Source organism: Sander lucioperca, chromosome 9 (assembly GCF_008315115.2).
Source record: "Sander lucioperca isolate FBNREF2018 chromosome 9, SLUC_FBN_1.2, whole genome shotgun sequence".
NCBI classification, from domain to species: Eukaryota; Metazoa; Chordata; class Actinopteri; order Perciformes; family Percidae; genus Sander; species Sander lucioperca.
The window spans coordinates 15632282-15657390 of record NC_050181.1 but is presented as its reverse complement, the minus strand read 5'-3'; the positions used below and the strand labels follow the sequence as shown (position 1 = coordinate 15657390).

Here is a 25109-nt window from a genome sequence, read left to right as displayed (position 1 = left end):
AAATAAGAAAAGAAATATTGCATATGTATTACTGTTATTTATAAAGATAACTTACCTAATATCCTAATTGTTTTTTTGTTTTGTTTTTATTATTTTGTCGGCACATGGTCCAAATGAAATTTGATCAGCATGTTCCTTTTTTCCTTTGCCTTGTTGTATTGATGATTTTACTGATTTCAACACATTTTTATTTTTTATTCGGTCGGTAAAAAGAGTTTCTCACCTTTAAATAAAATGCCTCTTATTAAATAATCATTTAATTGAATCACAAATGTATTAAAATCATTGTTTGTTCAAATGTGCCACAAATTCCCCAAATGTAACATCTCAAAGTCGCCACCAGATGTCGATGTACACCACGGAATCTTTTTGTCTAGGAACATACTGCTACAGTCTTTACCAAGGTTCCATGGATGTAATCTATTAACGAGTCTCATGCCTACCATACACTAGAAGACTAAAGTCTGACTCCATCTCACATCTAAAGACAATCATCTCTCATCTAAAGTTAAAGACTGTCATAATATGTAAAGACTGGGGATCTTGCAGGATCACACATTGCAAGACCACAACTAGATTTGTTTTGAAAAATGTAACCAAGCTAGCGTTAGCTGGTAATTTAAGAATTAAAATGCTTAATCGAAGCATTTTAAATGTGGATAAATGTCAGTCAGGTGTTGGTATTAGCCAAAAGGCTTACTCAATGCTACTCATGTTAAATACAGCAGCAGAGTGTGGCAACAACTGGGATATTACTTGATGCGTGCGAGTGTAGAAATGTTTCATATCAACATGGATTATACAGTTTTAATGCTTCATCTGTCACACTGCAAATCAAGAAAAAACAGAGAAGTCATGGAGACTAAATGGAGTCAGTATAAGGAATGTCATTTTTATAGTCCCAGTTCTTTACAAACGTAGCTTATAATTCAGCTGTAAGCACAATTTGGTGACAATAACATGTTTGTATAAATGCCATTTGTTTTTTTGTCTTTCCCAAAGTTTCCATCACTCTTCTCCTTTGAATCGTCTTCTTATTATGAGCGATGGGGTCCAAAAATGAAAATCTGCCACAGCTAGAACGGTTGTGGTTATTTCTCATCATGAGAGATTTCTGTACTTGTCTTCAGGATCACAACATCTGAATCAAAATGTGAAACCGTTGTCCTGATGGACTAGGTTATCTGAGCTTTTGAGTAAATTCACAAAACAATAAAACTGATATGAATACACACACTCTTGATACATTCTCTTATTCATACTAAGTCTATGAACCTTTTTCCAAGAGAGATTGTTTATGATGCTTGAGAAAGTATTAAAAAGGCTATGACTGTTTCCTAATGGGATGTTAACAGTTGACTCACTGAACATTGATTATCCATAGTTTTGTATCCTCACAAAGATGGAACCATACAGTACAACACACATAATAAATATGCTGTGGATGACACCTTTTGTGTACAAACCAATGAGGTTGCAGTTTTCCTCCCACTTTTCTGCCACCAGGTGCCAGTGTTTCCTCTGCTCCTCATCCCTGACAAATATTTAGACGACATGACAGTAGAGGTCATTTGGTGCCTTTGAGGATGCAGAGACAGTGCATGGCCTACATTAGAAGACTGTGGCTGCACAATGAGAATGTGGAGAAACGGGGACAGGAACACAGAGGGTTATTATTGTGAGGTAGCAGACATCTCAGATCTGTGAATAGGATGTCAAGTTTAAAAAGAGCTGGCAGCATATTGTCTCTGTTTTTACTCTTTCTCCTCGTGAGTCATTGTGAGTCTTTGTCTCATCTGTGTCCCTTCGCCCAGCTGTCACCACCACTCCAAAAAAAAAACATAAATATACACACAGAACACTGGTTTCAGCTCTGTGCAGTGAAAACTGAGAGTCTGCTGACAGAAAATGTCAGCTGGGTAGTTTCTATGTTAAATGGCTCTTCAGTACAGTGTGATGGAGGCTGTTGGAGCGGTGGGTGGGGTGGTGTTTCTGCTCTGGGTTTTTGTGTATAAGAATGGGAGGGGGGGGGGATTGCAGTAGTTTCCCTTTGCGTAGCAGAGAGCAGCCCCACCCCTCTCCCCTGCCCCTGCTTGCCTCCTGTCCGCCATTGTGGCTGGGCAGATATTCATGTCATGTCCCTCACCTCAGCCTCCTCCACTCTCCTCCTCTCTCTTTTGGACCATTGTTAAGGACAGCCCAAGCATGTTGTTCAAGATTTACAGTTGAAGTTTTAAAAATGTTGAATGTTTGATTGGTTTTACACCACACTATCAAACAGACCACATCTTAACCCTTCATACTATACATGTATAGAATAGACAACAGACATGTCTATCAGAACTGTTTTGATTAATTAATTAATTAATAATTAATCTGCCAAAATGGGCTTTTCCTAAATTGTTTCAAAATAATGGAAGACATGTTTTTGGGGTTGTCCTTCCGTCCCGTTTTTGTAAACGCGATATCTTAGGACCCTTCAGGGAATTTCTAGAATTTTGGCACAGACATCCACTTTGACTCAAAGATGAACTGATCAGATTTTGGAAGTCAAAGGTCAATGTTACTGTAGTCTGGCTTTGCCAGACCCTCCTCCAAAGCACGCTGAAGGAGGGTCTGGCTACTCCACATAGCATTCAGGGATGGTAGGAAAACGTGCTCTGGTTTATTGGCATTTCTTTAAACCAATCACATTCTGCATGGGCGGTGCTAAGCTCCGCACAGAGCCGCTGCAAAATAGTTGTGCGAGAGAAAACTCAGATTGGACAGATAGTCTAGCTAGCTGTCTGGATTTACCCTGCAGAGATCTGATGAGCAGTTAACCATAGTCCTCATAAATCCACAGAATTTAAAATTCCAACACAAAGAAAGCGGAAGGAAACGGAAAATACATGCATCCTGTGGAATTTCCTGCAGCTTCGGAGCAATACCGGAAGTGGAACACGAAGGATAAAGACTAATGTTACTGTGACCTTATAAAACATTTTTTGGCCATAACTCAAGAATTCCTGTGCTATTTATGAAACAATTCACACAAATGTCTAATAGGATAAAATGATGAAGTGATGACATTTTTTATCCAAAAGGTCAAGGGTCAACTGTGACATCATAATGTTCTGCAGACACACTTTCCTTGCCATTTTTCAACGGCATAATGCAGAAACAGATGGGGAGACATTTGTCGGATACTGAGTTGGTGACACTAATCTTGAAACTGTATAGATCTTCTGTGAAGCCGAGTTGAAGATGTATGTAAAGCATCCATGTTTTGCCAAAAAATACACTTAATACCTGTTTTAGTAAATTGTCTCAAAAAATTCATACACTGAAATATATGGCGTACAGCTGCATATATATATATATATATATCTTCAACAAGTCTAAAAAAAGACACCTGCTGAAATTGCAATCAGCAGTGTTTGAAATGTACCAGGCTGAAATCCATTCTGTTTTGAATCTGTTAACACCATGTTACCTCCGGTCCCTAACTGGTAATTATGTTGCTGTACACACATGTTCCCACCCTCAGAAGTGTTTGTTTAAGTTACACCTGCTTTGATTAAACAAGATAACATTGTTCTTGGCAGGACTATGAAGAAACGGTATAGATCAAGGAGAGAAAGCAAATTCTTTTTTTATTAAACCACATTTGTTTGTGTGCTCATGTCAGTGGAATGTCTTCATGTTCTGGCTTGAAAACTGATACATACATAAAATAACATTTGGTTTGTTGTGCAATGGAAACAAAGCATTAGCATTAATATTGTGGTTTTGCATTTGCCGGTTGGAAACAAGGCATCGGTTTTAATCAATCTCGTTTTAAAATGTAAAGATCTATAAAGAATAATGCTATTACATGTTTATTTGTCTGCATGCATTTGAACACCATGTGGTGTGAGCTGTTAATATGAATAAAGAGATACAGAGCTTTTATATTATTACAGTTTTTTCCAACTGTTTACACACGTTTTCAAAACTATGTCTCCTTTTTTCAAAACTCTACACACCATTCCCAAAACTGCACACACAAAATGTGTGTGCGTGTGTGTGTGTGTGTGTTGTGTGTGTTTGTGCGTGCTTGTGTGTCGGGACGCGTGCTTGTGTGTCGGGCGGGGGGTATTGTATGCACTTTGTGCAAAACACAAAACAATCTGATTGATTTATAATATATATATATATATATATATATATATATATATATATATATATATGCTGAAATAGTCATTAGATAGTTGCGTGCCTGTTCTCATTTCTGAAGGTTTGTCAGGGTTTCGGTATTTTGTGGTGTGTCTTATTTTTGTAGTTTGTTTTCTGTTCTGTATTTTGCTTGTTTCCTGTTTTACTTTGATAATCTGTTCTCTGTCTTGTCTTGTCTTGTTTTACTATCGGTTTTCCCGCTCTTGTGATTACCTGATGTTTTCCACCTGTTTCCCAGCCCTTGTGTCACCTGCCTCTTGTTTCCTCGTTACCCTGTGTATTTAGTCTTTGTCTTCCCCTTGTCATTTGTTGGATCATTGTTTTATGTTGCGTGTATGTGTTTGGTTTTGTTTCTGTCAGCACGTCGTAGCCTGCTCAGTTTATTCTGCCTGCTCCATTTTTGGACCGCCTTTGGTTTGTTCTGTTTTTGTGTTAATAAATCCTCGTGCTCATAACTCCTTCGCCTGCTCTCTGCATTTGGGTCCACCATTCTCTCTCTACACGTGACAGAATGATCCAACCAAATATGGACCCAGCAGAATTCAAGCCAGTTTTCCATCCACTGGATTCGGATGGAGAACTTTTGACGGAGTTTCTCCGCTCCCTGCACGAGGAGGACCCTGCCTTCGCCAGGCACCTTATGGAGGTGCGTTGGCAGGCCACAGCCCAGGAGTTTCGCTTCCCCGTCTCCATGCCTGTGTTTTGTCCTGATCCCGGGCGGACGTGCAGCTCTCCTGATCCCGGGCGGACTAGCAGCTCCTCGGATGCAGCCCGGCCAGCGTGCGCCCCCGCCCGCCAACAGTCCTATAAAGGAACCCGCCTGGCTGTGTTTTCTGGGACTCGTGGAGGCCGAAGACGGGGGAGGGGAAGACATGGCTCCCAGCGCCATGCCCTGCATCAACCTCTTGTCGAGCCTGACCTGACCTGTGTACCTGAGCCTGACCTGACCTGTGTACCTGAGCCTGAGCTAACCTGTGTACCTGAGCCTGAGCTAACCTGTGTTCCTGAGCCTGAGCTAACCTGTGTACCTGAGCCTGAGCTGACCTGTGTACCTGAGCCTGAGCTGACCTGTGTACCTGTGCCTGAGCAAACCTGTGTACCTGAGCCTGAGCAAACCGGTGTTTCTGAGCCTGAGCTGACCTGTGTTTCTGAGCCTGAGCTGACCTGTGTATCTGAGCTTAAGCTGACCTGTGTATCTGAGCCTGAGCTGACCGGTGTTCCCGAGCTGACGTGCAACCCTTCTGTTCCCGAGCTGACGTGCAACCCTTCTGTTCCCGAGCTGACGTGCAACCCTTCTGTTCCCGAGCTGACGTGCAACCCTTCTGTTCCCGAGCTGACGTGCAACCCTTCTGTTCCCGAGCTGACGTGCAACCCTTCTGTTCCCGGGCTGGCGTGCAGCTCTCCTGACCCTGGGTTGACGTGCAGCTCTCCTGACCCTGGGTTGACGTGCAGCTCTCCTGACCCTGGGTTGACGTGCAGCTCTCCTGACCCTGGGCTGACGTGCAGCTCTCCTGACTCTGGGCTAGCTAGCAACTTCCCTGAACCCCGGCTAGCTAGCAATTCCCCTCATTCCCTGCTAGCTAGCATCTCTCCTGACTCTGGGCTAGCTAGCAACTTTCCTGATTCCTGGCTAGCTAACAACTTCCCTGAACCCCGGCTAGCTAGCAACTCCCCTTATTCCCCGCTAGCTAGCAGCTCTCCTGACTCCAGGCTAGCTAGCAACTTCCCTGACTCCTGGCTCGCTAGCAACATCCCTGAACTCCGGCTAGCAAGCAACTGTCCTGAGCCCCGGCTAGCTAGCAACCTTCCTGAGCCCAAGCTAGCTAGCAGCTCCCCTGAATCCAGGCTAGCTAGCAGCCTTCCTGAGCCCCGGCTAGTTAGCAACCTCCCTGAGCCACAGCTAGCTAGCAACTCCCCTCATTCCCTGCTAGCTAGCATCTCTCCTGACTCTGGGCTAGCTAGCAACTTTCCTGATTCCTGGCTAGCTAGCAACTTCCCTGAACCCCGGCTAGCTAACAACTTCCCTGAGCCCCGGCTAGCTAGCAGCCTTCCTGAATCCAGGCTAGCTAGCAGCCTTCCTGAGCCCCGGCTAGTTAGCAACCTCCCTGAGCCACAGCTAGCTAGCAACTCCCCTCATTCCCTGCTAGCTAGCATCTCTCCTGACTCTGGGCTAGCTAGCAACTTTCCTGATTCCTGGCTAGCTAGCAACTTCCCTGATCCCCGGCTGGCTAACAGCCTCTCTGAGCCCCGGCTAGCTAGTAGCCTTCCTGAGCCCCAGCTAGCTAGCAGCCCTCCTGAATCCAGGCTAGTTAGCAGCCTTCCTGAGCCCCGGCTGGCTAACAGCCTCTCTGAGCCCCGGCTAGCTAGTAGCCTTCCTGAGCCCCAGCTAGCTAGCAGCCCTCCTGAATCCAGGCTAGGTAGCAGCCTTCCCGAGCCCCGGCTAGCTAGCAACCTCCCTGAGCCCCAGCTAGCTAGCAACCCCCCTGATTCCCTGCTAGCTAGCATCTCCCCTGAATCCAGGCTAGCTAGCAGCCTTCCTGAGCCCCGGCTGGCTAGCAGCCTCCCTGAGCCCCACCTAGCTAGCAGCTCCCCTGAATTCAGGCTTGCTAGCAGCCTTCTTGATCCCCGGCTGGCTAGCAGCCTCTCTGAACCCCGGCTAGCTAGTAGCCTTCCTGAGCCCAGGCTAGTTAGCAACCCCCCTGAGTCCAGGCTAGCTAGCACTCTCCCAGATCCCAGACTAGCTAGCAGCCCCCCTGAATTTAGGATGGCTAGCAGCCTTCCTAGTGTCCCCGAGCTTCCTAGTGTCCCCGAGCTTCTCCTAGAGTTTCCTAGGGTCCCCGAGTTTCCTAGAGTCCCCGAGTTCCCTAGTGTCCCAAGGCGGTCTTTTATCCGGGATCCCCGGCTGGCTAGCCAGCCCCCTGAATCCTGGCTGGTGTCCAGCCCCTCTGAACTGGCTATAGCCGCCTCTGAGACCGCCCCTGAGACTTTGCCGGTCCCCGGCACCCCTGTGACCGTCCCTGAGACCGCCCTTGAGACCACCCCTAGGACTTTGCCCTTGTTCTGCCCCCCTGAGACTTTGCCCGTGGTGGTCAGGCCCACTCCTGCCCCTCGTGTCCTGTCGGCGGTCAGGCCCACTCCTGCCCCTCGTGTCCTGTCGGCGGTCAGGCCCACTCCTGCCCCTCGTGTCCTGTCGGCGGTCAGGCCCACTCCTGCCCCTCGTGCCCTGTTGGCACCCCAGTCAACCTCTGCCCCGGTTGCCTGGCCACCAGACTCCGGCCCAGCTGACCCGCCGCCAGACTCCGGCCCAGCTGACCCGCCGCCTGACTCCGGCCCAGCTGACCCGCCGCCTGACTCCGGCCCAGCTGACCCGCCGCCTGACTCCGGCCCAGCTGACCCGCCGCCTGACTCCGGCCCAGCTGACCCGCCGCCTGACTCCGGCCCAGCTGCCCCTTCACCTGCGCAGCCACCCAAGGGGCTCCGCCTCGGCCGACCTGCAAGGCCCCCGGAGGGGCGCTGCCCTCGACGTCCTGCCTGGCCGCCTGAGTGCCCTCGACGTCCAGTACGGCCACCTGAAAGATTCTGCCTTTGTCGCCGGTGGCCAGAAGGTTTCCGCCTCCGTCGCAGGCCGCCAGAGGGATTCTGCCTTCGTCGTCGGTGGCCAGAGGGATTCCGCCTTCGTTGCCGGTGGCCAGAAGGTTTCTGCCTCCGCCGCAGGCCGCCAGAGGGATTCTGCCTTCGTCGCCGGTGGCCAGAAGGTTTCTGCCTCCGCCGCAGGCCGCCAGAGGGATTCTGCCTTCGTCGCCGGTGGCCAGAGGGATTCTGCCTTCGTCGCAGGCCGCCTGAAGGTTTCTGCCTTCGTTGCGCCTCTCAGTCCCCTGTTGCCGAGGCCTCTCAGTCCCCTGTTGCCGAGGCCTCTCAGTCCCCTGTTGCCGAGGTCTCCCAGTGACTCTCTGTGTTTCCCCCGAGTGGCCCCGCTCTGTGTCCCCCAGGCCTCACCGGCCCTCTGTTTCCTTTGTCCCAGTGACTCCATTCCCTAGCCCCACTTGACTTGGTTGCTGACCTGTTTGGCCCTCCTCCGGTCCCCCTCCGCCCTCCCTGGGTTGTCTTTTTGTTCTGTTTTTGGGACATCTGGGATCTGTCCCTTGGGGGGGGGGGTACTGTCAGGGTTTCGGTATTTTGTGGTGTGTCTTATTTTTGTAGTTTGTTTTCTGTTCTGTATTTTGCTTGTTTCCTGTTTTACTTTGATAATCTGTTCTCTGTCTTGTCTTGTCTTGTTTTACTATCGGTTTTCCCGCTCTTGTGATTACCTGATGTTTTCCACCTGTTTCCCAGCCCTTGTGTCACCTGCCTCTTGTTTCCTCGTTACCCTGTGTATTTAGTCTTTGTCTTCCCCTTGTCATTTGTTGGATCATTGTTTTATGTTGCGTGTTTGTGTCTGGTTTTGTTTCTGTCAGCACGTCGTAGCCTGCTCAGTTTATTCTGCCTGCTCCATTTTTGGACCGCCTTTGGTTTGTTCTGTTTTTGTGTTAATAAATCCTCGTGCTCATAACTCCTTCGCCTGCTCTCTGCATTTGGGTCCACCATTCTCTCTCTACACGTGACAAGGTTTGAAGTATGGACGCCAATGTAAAGCTACTCAAGATGGGCTTCTCTCATGGTCAATCCGTGGTTGATCACATGATGAATAAGAGTGGCCCTGATCTCATCAGAGATGGCTCTACTTCTTCCTCCTCCTCCTCGTTGTTGTCCCCTGTCTCTCCCTCCTCCTCCCCTTGCTCTCTGTCTATTGTTGGCATCCATTGTTCAAAACAGGTAATCTGACCTTTGACCTATGTATAGGCCTATACTAAAGCAGTGATTGGTTAGTGTTCAGTTAAGCATAATGGCCCTCATTTAAGAAACGTGCGTACGACCTAAAACAGGTGTAGGACGGGCGTACGCCGATTCCTACACAAAGCAAGGCATTTATCAATTTGAACGTGAGCGTAGGCAGCGATAAAATCTCACGTCTGGTCTGAACTCGTGTACGCAGGTTTTTGAGTCAGTGTGGACTTGCGGTGCAGCATATAATCAGTTTACCAGGAGAAGGAGAAGTCATCAGTTGATCACTTATCAGCATTGGCAGATCTGGTTCTTATAGAGGACCTCTATGCGCCGGTAACAGTGCACGGGCCACGGTGGAGCGCTCCATCGGACTGATTAAGGGCAGATGGCTGTGCCTTGCATCAGCAATATCACCCATACACGGCAGAAAAAGTCTGTAACATTGTTTTAGCCTGTGGGGTTCTGCCCAACATCGCACAGAAAAACAGGGTGCCATAAATGTAGTGATGGAGCCAGATGACCTGATGGCCAGAGGACAGTGTCCAGCACAGCCCCAACTGGGGCTATACGAAGGAGACAGGATAGTATTCCTCGCTTTTAAAAGGTATAGTGTTATGTTTGGCAATGATATTCAATACAGGAAACATGACGATGCACAACATTTTTATTTATTCTTCAGGTTTTCGTTTCTCTTTTAAAGTGTCATTAATGGCCACAAGTGAACGATTTATTTCTGCCATTGACCGAGTTATTTCGGCTTGTTTTTCCAGCCCCTCTGCTGTCAGGAGACAGGGTCGGGGTGGTGGTCCAGCAAGGGGGGCGGAGGACACGCGCTCTCCCTCACAGTTGTTGCCTGGTTCTGAATCATGAAAAAAACACGAGTAAAATAAAAGCCACTGCATAAACTCCGCTACTGTGTGTTTATTTAAATATAGGTACACCATGTAGGCCTAAGAGATTGCAATATAAGACTGTATATTACTATTAGGACTAGCATAAATGTCAAGGATGTACATTAAATAAACTTCAGCTGGAGTCCGATTTACCACGGCAACACTGTTGACTGCATCAGTGATCTCTTTCCATTCCCCATTCTTTCTACAGCCTTTAATACCAGTTTTCAGGCTGACAAATAGAACACACGTTAGTGCTAATGAACCTGAGATATCAGGGTTTCAATCTCCACCTCTGAAAAGTGTCGCTTCTTAGCCGGATTACGTCTCGCCATGTCGTAAATTGTAGGGGCGAGGCCTCAAAACCGAGAATATATTGGGGCGTGATATTTAAATTACGATCGTTTCCAGCCGCTGCATTTATCAATGTACGACCATCCTTACACTCTGATTGGTGTGATACGAACGTCGTAAGATGATTTCTGCGCTCAGATCTGCGCTGGTTTCTACGTTAGTTTGATAAATGAGGGCCAATGTGTTTGCACATGTGAGGAGTGTGTGTGCCCTGGTAAATAAGTGTAGCATTTTTGATTGGTTGTGTTTGGAAAAGGAAAGCAAGTCACTTCCTGTTAGATTTCTGTGTCTTAGTGTTTTGTGCAATTGAAAACTGAGTGAAAGGCTGAGAAATAGCTTATGGTTTTGGAGATTTGGTGTGTAGTTTTGCACTTTGAGTGAGAGGTTTCATAAATTGTGTGGCATGAAAAGATTTTGTGTGTAAGCAGTTGGAAAAAACTGTAATAAACTGTAAATAAAACTAATCAACCGCACAATAAAGGTTGAGGAGAAATAAAGCTGCCATAGTACTGGTTCTTCTGTGTGTTCCCTTCACAATAAGAGCCCAGCTTAAATTCACTTAGAGCATTTTGTAAGAGGAAACTCAATAAAAAAGGCATTTTTTACCGACACTAGATATCAAACAAAAGCCAGACAAAGATATTTTATTAAGTTGCTGTGAGCTGCAAATTTGAACAAAGAGATACAGAGCTTTAATATGCATTCATTCATTCATTAACATCACTGTTGAAAAAACAGCCATTTACAGTAAAATAGTTTAATTGATTTCATTAACAGCAAGTTTAACAGTAGAATATTTCTGTACTTTAATTAGTTTTTTTTTTTTTTGATTGCTAGACGACAGTGGTCACAACTGAAGCCACATGTGCAAAACTCTAACCACAGTCTGCATTACCAACAGTCACCTGAGCTAAACAGTTCACATCTCCTGCAAAACTCATTCACAGCAACACAACACAACTCTTCACACACGTCTCAGAACAGGGTCAGTGCAGCGAGACACTATGAACAATCCTCATGGAGACAACACACGCTGTCACTCATCTTTACAGTTTCAATCATTTCAGTGACTTCACACTAATTAATATAAGGTAAGTAAAATTCTTTCACATGACATTTTTATTTTATGATATACCAGTTTTGAGGTAAATAATAAAGAAGGAAAATCTGCAGTTTGCTTCAATATATTACTTTCGTTTTTGTCTGAAATGCACCAGGCTGAAATCCATTCTGTTTTGAATGTGTTGTTAACACCATGTTGCCTCCGGTCCTTAACTGATAATTTTGTTTTGCTGTACACACATGTTTCCACCCTCAGAAGTGTTTGTTTAAGTTACACCTGCTTGGATTAAACCACACTACTTCCTCAGGTTTGTGTGTTCAAGTAGGTGGAATTTCTTCATGTTCTGGCTTGAAAACTGATGAGCAGCTCTTTTTAATTAGTTAATTGCACGTTATGTGAGAGTAACAACTGACATTTATAAACACACCACAGCCCCACACACACACACACACACACACACACACACACACACACACACACACACACACACACACACACACACACACACACACAGACACGCAGACACAGAAGCGCACACACACACACACACACACACACACACACATTGGTAATTTTGTTGCTGTACAAACATGTTCCCACCCTCAGAAGTGTTCGTTTAAGTTACACCTGCTTTGATTAAACAAGATAACATTATTCTTGGCAGGACTATGAGGAAAAGGTATAGATCAAGGAGAGAAAGCTAATTATTTTTTATTAAACCACATTTGTTTGTGTGCTCAAGTCAGTGGAATATCTTCATGTTCTGGCTTGAAAACTGATACTACAAAATAAAATAACCTTTGGTTTGTTGTGCAATGGAAACAAAAGCTTTAGCATTAATATTGTTTTTTTGCATTTGCCGGTTGGAAACAAGGCATCGGTTTTAATCAATCTCAAGTTTTAAAATGTAAAGCTCTATAAAGAATAATGCTATTACATGTTTATTTGTCTGCATGCATCTAAACACCATGTGGTGTGCACACAGAGTAGTACATGAATAGTACTTACATGTGGAGATGGGTTTAATTATAAAGGTTAGGTATACTGTATCGCTTCTTAGGGTGAAATGCACCTTTACTATAATGATTTCCACTCCAGACTCTACTCTACATAATTAAATCTAACTATAAATTGAGGACCCTTTGTGTGTGTGTGTGTGTGTGTGTGTGTGTGTGTGTGTGTGTGTGTGTGTGTGTGTGTGTGTGTGTGTGTGTGTGTGTGTGTGTGTGTGTGTGTGTGTGTGTGTGTGTGTGTGTGTGTGTGTGTGTGTGTGTGTGTCTTTCAAATATCTTGAGAACTGTTCATCTGATCTACTTCACACTTGGCTTCCTGGGTACCCAATGAACTTGGGGTTTGGAATTTGGAGCAGTTTGGACAGTGTTGGATATTAATAAACTGTTAATAAAACGAATCAACCACACAGTAAAGGTTGATAGGAATAAAACGCTGCCATAGCGCTAGCTCTTCCATCTCTATCCTTCGCTATAAGAGCCCAAATTAAATTCACATAGAGCATTTTGCAAGAGGAAACTCAAAAAAAGGCATTTTTTACCTACACTAGATATCAAACAAAAGCCAGACACAGATATAGTATTAAGTTGCTGTGAGCTGTTAATATGAATAACGAGATACAGAGCTTTAATATACATTCTTTCCTTCATCAACATCGTTGTTGAAAACAGCCATTTGCAATGGTTTGATTGATTTAATTAACAGCAAGTTTAACAGTAGAATAATTATCTAGTTTAATTATTCACATTGTTTTATATAGAACATGAAAAAGTTGAATAAATCATCATCAGAATGATTTACCAACATTGTTGGACTTTGCTTTTCACTTCAGTGAGTGTTGGTAATATTCAGCTCTGCTTCCATGAAGAAGGCTTTCTCAGTCTTTCACTGTTAGACACACAGGTACTCAGTGCAGCTGTTATTGTGTGTGTTGATATTTCTTTCATTTCCAGTGACACCAGCCTTCTCATATCTTGTCCAGCAGCTGGGTAGTGTAGCATGGGGATGGCCTTAATGGGAGTTGGATCCCTTTTTTCTTGTACCACAGGTGCACCATGTTACCTCTGGTCACTAACTGGTCATTTTGCTGCTGTACACACATGTTCCCACCCCCAAAAACTGATTTGATCATTGACTCACACCTTCTCAGTAACACACACACACACACACACACACACACACACACACACACACACACACTTGTGCGTTCAAGTCAGTGGAATTTGTTCATGTTCTGGCTTTAAAACTGATGATAGGTGCTCTGGTGACTCAACCTGGTTGAGCATTTCTCTACAAATGCAGAAAGTGAAATCCTAAAGTTCAGCGACGGCTGGGAGAGACATGGAAAAAAATAGCCCTGTTTATCAGAGAAGGGAAATCTTCAGACTGTACAAAACACTGTGTTTCTTCGGTGTCACGACACAACAGGTCCCACTCAGACACTCCTGTTCGGTGGCCATAGCTTCACAATGTCTGCAGGTACACCACCAGTTTCCCAAAGTACGAGGCTGTGTTGCGGCATTGACTACCGGTAGCTCTCTCTCTCTCTCGTAGCCCTTTCGCGGAGCTCCCGTAGCTCTTCGTTCAATAAATTGTCTGTACACTTACAAAGTTCTCAATGCTTCGGTTAACATTTAGGGACCCTCATTATGCTACCGTTGAAGTTTGGTGATAATTTCAGCCTTTTTAGTGGTATAAATAGCGATTTGTTTTTACTTTCCCTGTGCCCCGAATACTAGCGTTGTAAGCTAATCAGCGGTCCGCGCTAGCGTCTTTCAAGCTACAAACACATTCGATTAGCATGAAAACATGTCCCAGAGAGCAACAGAGTGGGTACACATATGTTAATAACCCCTAGGTTCGTTTTGCGCCGGAATTGTCCTTTAAATCATTTTGGTGAAAGCCTCTTTAATTGTTTTCAATATAGAATACAATGTGATTATAATAATACACAACTGGTTATATCAAAGTAATAATGGTATATGGGTTCCACTGTTAGTCTTGTTAATGAAATGAAATCAAACCATATCAAATCAAATGGCTGTTTTTTTTTTAACAATGATGTTAATGATTGAGTATTTAAGCTCTGTATCACTTTATTGTGAACATTTCCTGCTATTCAATAAAGACAACTTTGTATGTCAAGTGTGTTTTCTTCAGACTCGTGTGAGTAAGAGTATGTTCTCTATCGTACCGAGACTACCTCTCCACCGCTACATATGGAATATGTAACGGTGGAGAGATAGTCTCTTCACTCAGAGAATCAAGGTTACAACGTAACCGAGCGTTATTTTCTATTCCCATCACTGTTATTATGCTTATAAATCAGGGCCCATATTTATCAAACTGCAAAAAGTTACATTTTAGTCTTTAAGAGAGCTCAGGAGGTGTCAAGTTGATTAAGAGTGGATCCTAGATGAATGCAGTACAGTAACAGGTAAGCAAACTTCTGAGAAATGTTTGTACAAACTATCATTGGTCATGATGAATAACAAGTTAGCTGAGTATTCTTTAGCCAAAAGTCTAGAGTGGAAATAATTATAATAAAGGTGCATTTTACCCCCCGAAGAAATTATACAGAATACTTTACCTTTATAATAACCAAATCTCCACATGTAAGGGACTATTCAAGTACTACTCTGTGTGCACACCACATGGTGTTCAGATGCATGCAGACAAATAAACATGTAATAGCATTATTCTTTATAGAACATAAAACCGATGCTTTGTTTCCAGCCGACACATTCAAAAACACAATACAGTATTAATGTATTGCTTTGTTTCCATTGCACAACAACAAACAAAAAGTTTATATTATGTATCATCGGTTTTGGAGCCAGAATGTGAAGAAAGTTCACTGACTTCACACAAAAAAAAAAAAAGCAAAAGCAAAATTACCAGTCAGTGAGTGTTAACCTCAACGAGGGGACCCAGGAAGACTAAAGTTGGTTAAGATTAGATCCTAGATGAGCGCCTTACAGTAACACAGCAAATACCTTCTGAGACAGGTTTGTACAAACTATCATTGGTCAAGATGATAACACGTTAGCTGAGCATTCTTTAGTCAAAAAAATTGTTTTGACATTATGTACAGGAGGCATTTAAAAACATGCTTTCTATAGATTTAGAGAGTACAGAGCCTAGAATGGTGCATTTAACAATAAAGACATTATACAGAATACTTAACCTTTATAATTAACCACATCTCCAAATGTAAGGGACTAATCAAGTATGTTCGGTTACAATGTAACCTTGGTTCTCTGAGTGAAGAGACTATCTCTCCACACAGTTACATATTCCATATGTACGGGGAACTGACCCACCAGGGGAAGTTGACTCAAATATCACTTTAAGACCCACTACTACGTGTCCCATGCCAGGGCATAAAAGGCCCACAGTTCACTGATTAAAATGGATTGGAATGGTATTTGAGCGGCCTTGCCCTGGAGAAATAGTCTTTTCACTCATAGAACCAAGGTTATCATGTAACCAAACGTTCTCTATCATATCGATACTATCTCTCCACACAGTTACATATTCCATATTGGGGACACTTTACAGCTATAGTGCGTAGTTTCTGTCTTCCCCATGAGGAATTCTAAGTAATGACAACAAAAATGTCGGTGCGTCCACGTGACACAAGCCTTCCGTGATCCTGCCTAGCCCCCACCCCTCCTCCAAACAGTTGCTAGTAGCCAAGGAGGACACGGAGGAGCAAAAAAACCTGATGGACTCTTCAGAAGAGGTAATTATCTTCACTCATGTTTCTGAACGCGAAAGTGGCAGGACAATCTTCTGAAGAGTCATACTGAGAAATACAGAGACAGCAGCAAAGTCTTTGTCGCGCTGGACAGCAGCAGAGTCTCTATAGAGCAGGGTAGTAGAGGATCCGGGGTGAGGAGAGGCGCATAGCGCATGACTACTTCCCCTTTTAGAGCCTCCACAGGTCCCAGGAAAGATGGCGAGGTGAGTTCACTGGCCAGGTTGCAGTAGGACTGACAGACGAGAGTTCAAGTTGGCTGCTAACTGATGTACAAGCCATCTGGCTAGTAGAATGGAGGCTGGCTGCCTTGGCCTTCTCAGTCTCTTTTGCACATCCAGCAAAATATTCAAACAGTGAAATTAAAGTCTCTGGTTCTCTTCCATGTGGTGAACCTCATTTAATCTGGGAAGCAGGCTAAAGCCTACTACACACCGAGCCAATAATCGGCCGTCGGACAGTCTAGCGAAGTCAGCTTTGTGGGTGAGGAGGAGGACTTCAAACTGGATGCGTTGGGAAACAGGGAGCCAGTGGAGGTTCTGAAGGACAGGAGTGATGTGATCACGGTAACGGGTGTGGGTGAGGAGACGGCCGGCAGAGTTTTGGATGTATTGGAGTTTATTTAAGGCTTTTGCAGGTGAACCATAGAGGATGCTGTTGCAGTAGTCAATTCTGGAAGTGATGAAGGCGTGAATCAAAGTTTCGGCAGCAGAGAAAACGAGTGATGGGCGGAGACGGGCAATGGTTTTGAGGTGAAAGAAGGCAGTTCTGCTTATTTGGTTGATGGTTTGGTTGAAGGTTGCTGTCGAAGATGACTCCCAGGTTACGGATGTGTGGGGATGGAGACAGGGTGGAGTTGTTGACAGTGAGACCGAAGTTATGGGTGTTCTTTGTGAGGGATTTCGGGCCGATGAGCATCAGGTCGGATTTATTGTAGTTGAGTTGGAGGAAGTTGGTTTGCATCCAGGTTTGAATATCAGTGAGGCTGTTGGTCAGGGTGGAGGATATAAGACGAGGAAGCAGCTTGAAGGTTTAATAAATTAAAACGGCTAGAACAAAAGGTGTCCAAAAGCAACCAGGTAAAAAACTAGCAAATGGAATATCCATACAAAATCCAAAACACTATGAATAACTAAAAACACTAGGAATGAAACTTCACTGGGAGAGATACAGGTACACGTACAATCGCACAACAGACAAAAAATGCACTGAGACTAAATACAAAAGGTAATGAGGGTAGTGATAAGGGACAGGAGACAAGAGGGCTGATGAACAGGTGAGATACATCAGGACAGGACAGACAATCACAAAATACACAAGGCAGGAAGTAAAACAAGACATGACAATGAAGAAACAACACTACAAAATACAACCGGAAACCAAGGCATCAAAAACATAGACAAGGATAGAACCGGGAAACCAAAACGGAACACAGAATAAAAGAACCATGAACAAGGAATGACAATACAGCAAAAACAGGAAACGGTGAACAAACAGGGAATTAATTATTCAAAATAAAACAGAAAAAAACACAAATGAAATCACAACCCTAACATATCATTGATCATGATGAATAACACATTAGCTGATCAATATGTAGAATTCAGAATTCATGTCTGTTATTTGTAACAAATTTAGTGTTATTTCCTTACACTATATTTTTTTTTATCTACAAACCGTCTGTTTATCATTATCTTGGGCTGTCAACGCATTCATCTGGTTTGACAACTTATTTGGAAAAAAAAACACATTCGTTGGCTAATGATTCCTCACAGGTAGAGATTGCACAATAAGCCCTAGCATCTCTCTATATAAAGGCAGCTGACTTGTGGTAAGTACAACAGAATTCAGCAGACCAGTTGACTTCTTACTGACGATCATTCACCGTCAGCAGACACGTAAGTGTTCAAGAACTTATAATTTTCTTTGGACCATACAGTTTTCTATTTCAGATGTGAATCAATTATATTCAGTGTATGCAGTGTCAATGAGTGCCACATGTACATTTAAAATATAATTTTAGCTGTTGTTATAATAATCCATATTTGACAATTGATATATAATTTGTCTCAGGATTATATTGAGCTCATCTGAAAGAGTACAGTCATGCTGCTAACTTGTCAAAATGTATTAACACATGATTTGTCTTTCGCAGTTATCCACAATGGCCACCTACATCTCAGACCTTAATGTGTCCATTGATGAAGCTCAGGAGAAAGTTCCAATTACAAGGCTTCAAGAAAATTAATGTTAATCTGAACCAAGGAGCAGGAGGAAATGCCATCTATCTTTGGTACAAAAATGGGTCACCAGCAATCACCAAGCTTCAAGTTACATACAACCATGACATGGCTGCTGGATTTCAAAAAGCAGGGTACACACAGATCTCTAACGATCTCAATGTTACAGGAGTAGGTGACCCCACATACCTTTGGTACTTCAAAGGGTCCGGAGACTATGATACTCCTATAGTGGACATTGATGTCACTACAGATCCAGAAAAAGAAGCTGTGAAGTTCAGCACTGGCTGGGAGACTCTAGCCTGTGATCTAAACAACAACGCTGGAGGGAACTGGGTCTATGTCTGGGTGAAGAGAGAGAAACAAACCTACATCTGTGCTGTCAGTGCCACTAATACCTTCAGCTCAAACGACGACTACTTAACGGCAGGTTACATCCGTTTGGATGAAGATACTAACACAGGGGCCGTAGGATGCTATGTCTTCATCTGGTACCAGCAGACCACCGACCCCAAGCGTGCGCTCACTGATCTGAAAATCTCCACCAATGATAAAGAGTATCAGCCCCTTAAGCAGCAAGATTACACTCGTGTGGTTGTTAACCTCAACAAGGGGACCGGAGGTAACAAGGTGTACCTGTGGTACAAGAAGGGAGGCGTCAAGCCAATTAAGGCCATCACCCTGCTTATCAACCCATCTGCTGTTTCAGAGTATAAGAATGCTGGTGCCACTGTTATTGAAAAAAATCTCAGCAAAGGCATTAAAAGCCAAATGAAGTACCTGTGTTTCTATCAGTGAAAGGCTGAGAAAGCCTTCTTCATGATCACAGAGCTGAGAATTACCAACACTCACTGAAGTGGAAAGCAAAGATCATAAATGTTGTTAAATCATGCTGGTGATGGGCTCTTTTTTCTGCTTTTCTTCAATATAGAAAACAATGTGATTAATTATATTACAGTAACACAACTGGTAATATCAGAAAGTAATAATGGTAAATGGCTTATACTCTTAGACTGTTAATATGAATAATAATAATTTGACTAATATTTACAGTATGTGGTTCTAAAGTATGTGGTTAAACTTGCTGTTAATGAAATGAAATCAAACCAAATCAGATCAAATGGCTGTTTTTTTTTTAACAATGATGTTAATGATTGAGTATGTATCACTTTATTCTGAACATTTCCTGCTTTTCAATAAAGACAACTTTCCATGCGAAGTGAGTTTGCTTCATACTCCACACAATAGAAACTTCACTTTTAGTGAGTGACAGTACTTCATCTTCTTATTCCCATCACTGTTATCATGCTGACAAATCAGGGCCCATATTTATCAAAAAGTGACATGTTGCTCTTCAAGAGAGCTCAGGAGGTGTCGAGTTGGTTAAGAGTAAATCCTAGATGAGCGCAGTACAGTAACAGGTAAGCAAACTTCTGAGAAGTGTTTGTACAAACTATCATTGGTCACAATGAATAAGACGTTAGCTGAGCATTCTTTAGTCAAGGCATTTGTTTTAACTTAATGAACAGGAAGCATTTGAAAAAGCATGCTTTCTATATTAAGATGTAGAGACTTCACAGTCTGTAGTCTTTATAATAAATATATATTTTACCCTCAGAAATCCTACAGAATAATGAAAGTTGTGCGCACAGAGTAGAACTGAAATAGTCCCTAGTAGTAATGTGTGCATTATTCTTTGTAGAGCATATCGGGAAGGTATGAGGACCGGAAACATTCCTGTGGGTCGTATTCCCTGCCACAGTTAGGGGGCGTCAATTTATGAAACACTCCTGTGGGTCCTGTTAGAAAGTAGGAACAAAAAACCTATGTGGTCAAATGGTTTGTTGGATATTAGATTTCTCACATATATAATGATTTTTGAATGAAGATCCCTTGCTGCTATTAGGGAAGTGTCACAAATGTGAAAAAGGTCAATGCATTGCAATGTATTTATTTATACAGTCTATGATGAACAGGGTTTCCCCTTCCATACTAATAGTTCAATAACTCGTAGCGCTTTGTTAATAACTGTATTAACATCACATTTAACTTAACTGGTAGAGGCCTAAAAAAAATAACCATGTTGTAATGCTGTGTTCGTCATTTTAACCACAAGAAATGCAGCCAGCAAAGACTAGAATATTAGTGTAATAAAAATCTGTTCTTGTGCCAGGTTTAAAGGACAGCTCCGGCGCAAAACGAACCTAGGGGTTATTAAGTGATGTGTACCCACTCTGTCGCTCTCTGGGACATGTTTTCATGCTAATCGAATGAGTTTGGAGCTTTAACGGGGCTACTGCGGACCGCTGGTTAGCTTGAAATGCTAGTATTCGGGGCATGGGGTTACTCAAATTAAATCGCTATTTAATACCACTAAAAAGGCTCGAAATATCACCACACTTTAACGTTAGCATAATTAGGGTCCCTAAATGTGAAACGAAGCATTGACAACGTTGTAAGTGTACAGATAGTTTATTAAAAAGATAGATTATAAAGACAGTCGCGTTCATGTTTACTTGCGGGAGCCATCTTGGAAACCAGTCATGACTAGTCAAACCCCGTGCAACGTGGAATCTCCATAGACAGTATGGGAATTCCACGTTGCACGGAATTGTCCTTTAACTAAATTCTTCACAATAAAAACTTAAAAAAAAAACGTTATTTTGTTAGTTAAATGCTTTTGTTATGAAGCAGCAAAATCAGAAAATGTTGGGTCTTCGTCAGCAGGATTGAACATTATCCTTTAAGCGAACATGAAAAGTAAAATAAAGCAGATATGATATAGAAACTAAAAACAACAGAGATTCAGTTACAGATGTACTGAGAGATTACTATATTGAGACTGTTTTTCTCTCCTGTACAGGTCCTTGCGCCTGTCAGCTGACATTCTTTTGGCACACAGACAGACTGTGTGCCAAAAGAATGTCAAAACTCTTTTTCATTAGTTATTGCACGTTTCTAATGTATGATTTATGTGACATTTATAAACACACCACAGCCCCACACACACACGCATGCACGCACACACACACACACACACACACACACACACACACACACACACACACACACACACACACACACACCTCTTGAGGCCCTCTGGTAGTCACATGGCTCCATAATATAACTGGCAAAAATACAAGAATTTCACGCATCGGCCTACAATGGGAAAACGGTTGAATCTGGTGGAATACAGTCAAATTTTCAAATTTTTCTTCTTTCTTTTTCTTCTAAATGAAATGCTGAAATTACAGAATGCATGATTTTATACTGCAATGGCAATGAGTTAAAAAATGTGGTTTTAATAGAAGTCAATGAGGCATTTTTGGCCACCAAAGCCAGAGGGAGTATATGGCACTACATACAAAAATACTAATACAATTAAATCAATTTTGTTGCTAATCTTTGACATATCCATGACTCTAACTACCACCAAAGCTCCATCCCCTAAGGCTTGTATCATGTGGATGCGCCAGCAGTTTTGTTGTCATTACGTAGAATTCCTCATGGGGGAGACAGAAACTACACACTATAGCGTTAAACTTACCTTGTGTTTGATAATGAATCATTTACATATCCTTTTACTGAATTAAAGGACAATTCTGGCGCAAAATGAACCTAGGGGTTAATAACATATGTGTATCGAGTTGACCGTTCTCTGGGATCTGTTGTCATGCTAATGAAACGACGTGGTTCAACTGGTCATCGTTTTCCAAGATGGCGCCCACATGTAAACGTGAACGCTACTGTCTTTATAATCTATCTATTTAATAAACTGTCTGTACACTTACAAAGTTCTCAATGCTTCGGTTAACATGTAAGGATCCTCATTATGCTACCGTTGAAGTGTGGTGCTATTTTGAGCCTTAGAAATAGCAGTTTACCCTGTGCCCCGACTACTAGCGTTACAAGCTAATCACCGGTTTGTGGTAGCTTGTTTCAAGTTACAGACACATTCGATTAGCATGAAAACATATCCCAGAGAACGGTCGACTCGGTACACATATGTTATTAACCCCTAGGTTCATTTTGCGCCGGAATTGTCCTTTAATCTTGGCCTGATTGCATAAACTAAGGCGTTGTTGCGGCATGATGAGACTAAAGGGAAAGCTAAGACAACATCAGGTCATTCATAGGTCACAGGTCAGGGGACAAGAATATTTGGCCAGTCTGTAACAACCAAACCTCTTCATGTCTAATTGTCTATCTACAGATTCAAGGAGTCTACGTAGGCAGCTGCATGATAAGGGAATGTTTTGTCTCAGGACTGTCTACTTTAGCATACTTTCCAGAGAGAGAGACAAGCTGAACTAAGCTTTAGCATCTGTGTTTACGGCGCCTGCAATATCTTTGTTTAAGTTGTTGTTGTTCAGCTAAACGCAACGCCTCCTGCATGAGTTTAAATACACCTTCAGGAAGACAGACACTTCAGAGAGTTGGGACGGCACTGCACAAGAACACATTGTGGTTAAACTGTACTGCCTCATGAGTGTCCATTAAATGCTTCTTTGCAAGTCATCACGGTCTCCTGAACGTTCTTCACGTATGTGAAATGAGTTTTTCCTGCCTGGATGTCTTCAGAAGATCCTAACCTCTGGTTTTGTCTTGAGTACAAAGCCATGCAAAACACTAACTGAAAGAAACCATCCTGACCAGAAGGGGAGGGCCAAGCCAAGGTATAAAGAGAGAGAGAGAGCAACTTACTATTGGTGTGCATATTACAAACTAACCTTTGTCTTGTGTACCTTGCTCTGAGCATTAAAAGTGTGACAATACTGTCTTGTTCCTAGTTGTCGGGGTGAGATTACAAAACAGAAAGCAAGGTCTTCTTTTATTGATCCATACTTCTTCCCCATGGAGACATGTGAGTGTGTTAGCTTGCGCCATTATTACAATGATTCCCACTCTAGAATTGTAGTTTTTTTTTTTATATCCAGAGAAACAGTTTTTACCTTCAGCAGTGAGCAGAGTTTAGTTATCTGCTCTGTCCATCATTCTGTTCCTTGGTCCTTCTGTCCATCCATCCATGTCCGTCTGTGTTTTGTTGTGTTTGTTTGTCTGTGACCAACAGATATGTTAAAATATACTAACTGAACTGATAGAATTTGGTGGACACATGTATGCTCCTAGGAAGAATGAAAGCTATTGCTTATTTTTGCTAGATACAAGACCACAGTCACTGAAACACACTAAAACCACAACTCAAGTCATTTTTTACACTTTTATTTTTGGGTTCATAGAATCAAATCCGATCAAAGCACAGTCACACAGTCCTGAAGAAGTGTCCGAGTGTTAAACTCTTAATAAATATGTAAGATGTGTAAGTGTTCTTCCCCTTATAGAGTGTTTCTTATTTAGTCATGTATATAACATGTTTAAATACTTTAAAGGTGCAGTAGGTAAGCCTAATAAAACTAACTTTCTGTCATATTTGCTGAAACTGACCCTATCTTCCAGTAGAACTACATGAAGCAGGTCATTTAAAATAAAATCTGGCTCCCCTAGCACCACCTACAGCCTGTAGTGCGATTTGCAAAAATATATCACTCCCTGTTCAGATGCACCAATCAGGGCCAGGGGGGGTGTCTAACTGCGTGTCAATCACTACTCATGCACACGCATTAATTCTCCCTTGTGGGGGGAGGGGCTTAGGAGACAGTTTTGGGCTTTAGTGGACAGGGCGGAGGGACTGAGAAGTTGTCGATGTTCAAATTTTTGGTCCTGGATCTTCGCAGTCCTACCTACAGCACCTTTAACATTTGAAACCAAGTTTTCAGTGGCTTCAAGCATTATGTTAAATGGCCTCATGTTTATTAGCTAGATTCTCCACATTTCAGAGAATGGTTTATAAGGAATGTAATTAAATTAATTAAAGTTAATTTGTTTTTTCTTTGTGCTTGCATGTTTGTCAAATTATGTATTTTTGCATATTCGCTCAGTCTTTTTGTACCACAGATAAGTGAAAAGGTTGTATTAGCCTGTTTTGGTTGGTACACAACAAAGTTATGAAAAAAACAAAAACATTTCAGAGAATATTTTATTATTTGTATTTATTTATTTATTTATTTATGAATCTTACACTGTAAACATTTGATGTAAAATGATTTACGGCTAAAATCTCAGTGTCTTACTGTTTTAATGTTTTTCAGGATCATACTGTAAATGGCAATGCATTCTGGGATTAAATAATAATATTACAGCACTATCTGCGAATGTTACAGATTACAGGTATTTACTGTTAATACCAATACATCTTGGGAAAATAAAGGAAAAGGCAGGAACTACACTGCAGCCAGTATATTACTGCAAATTCAAATAATATGGTAAGAAACTGTTAATTTATAGTAAAATACCATACAGTTTAAAAAACGGTATGCTTACTGTAAATAAACAGCAGTTTACTGGCGAAGCTGCTGCCAGTATATCACTGTAAATTTACAGTGAGAAGTTTTACAGTAGTTATTTCTTTCTTCCAAAGTAATACTCTAGCACACAGCGTATGTAAATCTTATATCTTGTACACTGTCAGTGTATTAATCCTGATTTGTTTAGTAATATGTCTGGACTGCTCTATGCCTAAAGAGGATGCTTGTTTCGAGCAGTTAGGGACAAAAATTGACATTAGGGTGGACTGTCTGCTCCATCAGTCTTAATTTACATGCACAAATGCATAGCCTGAGTGGCAATCTCTGTAAATATCCCCCTGGACCTTAGAGAGAGAGAGACTCTCGATTCACAGGAGCAATAAAGACAGACACGCGTGCGAC

General features: G+C 42.7%; 2 protein-coding genes across 2 annotated transcripts in view; both read left to right on the top strand.

Annotated features, from left to right (window-relative positions):
- Positions 1 to 19537, top strand: part of LOC116046981 — a 42934-nt gene extending 23397 nt beyond the window's left edge. The window contains exon 4 of the mRNA XM_031295461.2: positions 19216 to 19537. The gene's annotated coding sequence lies outside the window, so the exon portion shown is untranslated. The remainder of the gene's footprint in view (positions 1 to 19215) is intronic.
- On the top strand, positions 11203 to 19202 carry LOC116046982. The gene is made up of 3 exons (XM_031295462.2): positions 11203 to 11359; positions 17920 to 18000; positions 18258 to 19202. The coding sequence occupies exon 3, from the start codon at positions 18292 to 18294 to the stop codon at positions 19138 to 19140; it is 849 nt and encodes a 282-aa protein (XP_031151322.1). The 5' UTR covers positions 11203 to 11359; positions 17920 to 18000; positions 18258 to 18291; the 3' UTR covers positions 19141 to 19202.
- Positions 19538 to 25109: the final 5572 nt, after the last annotated feature.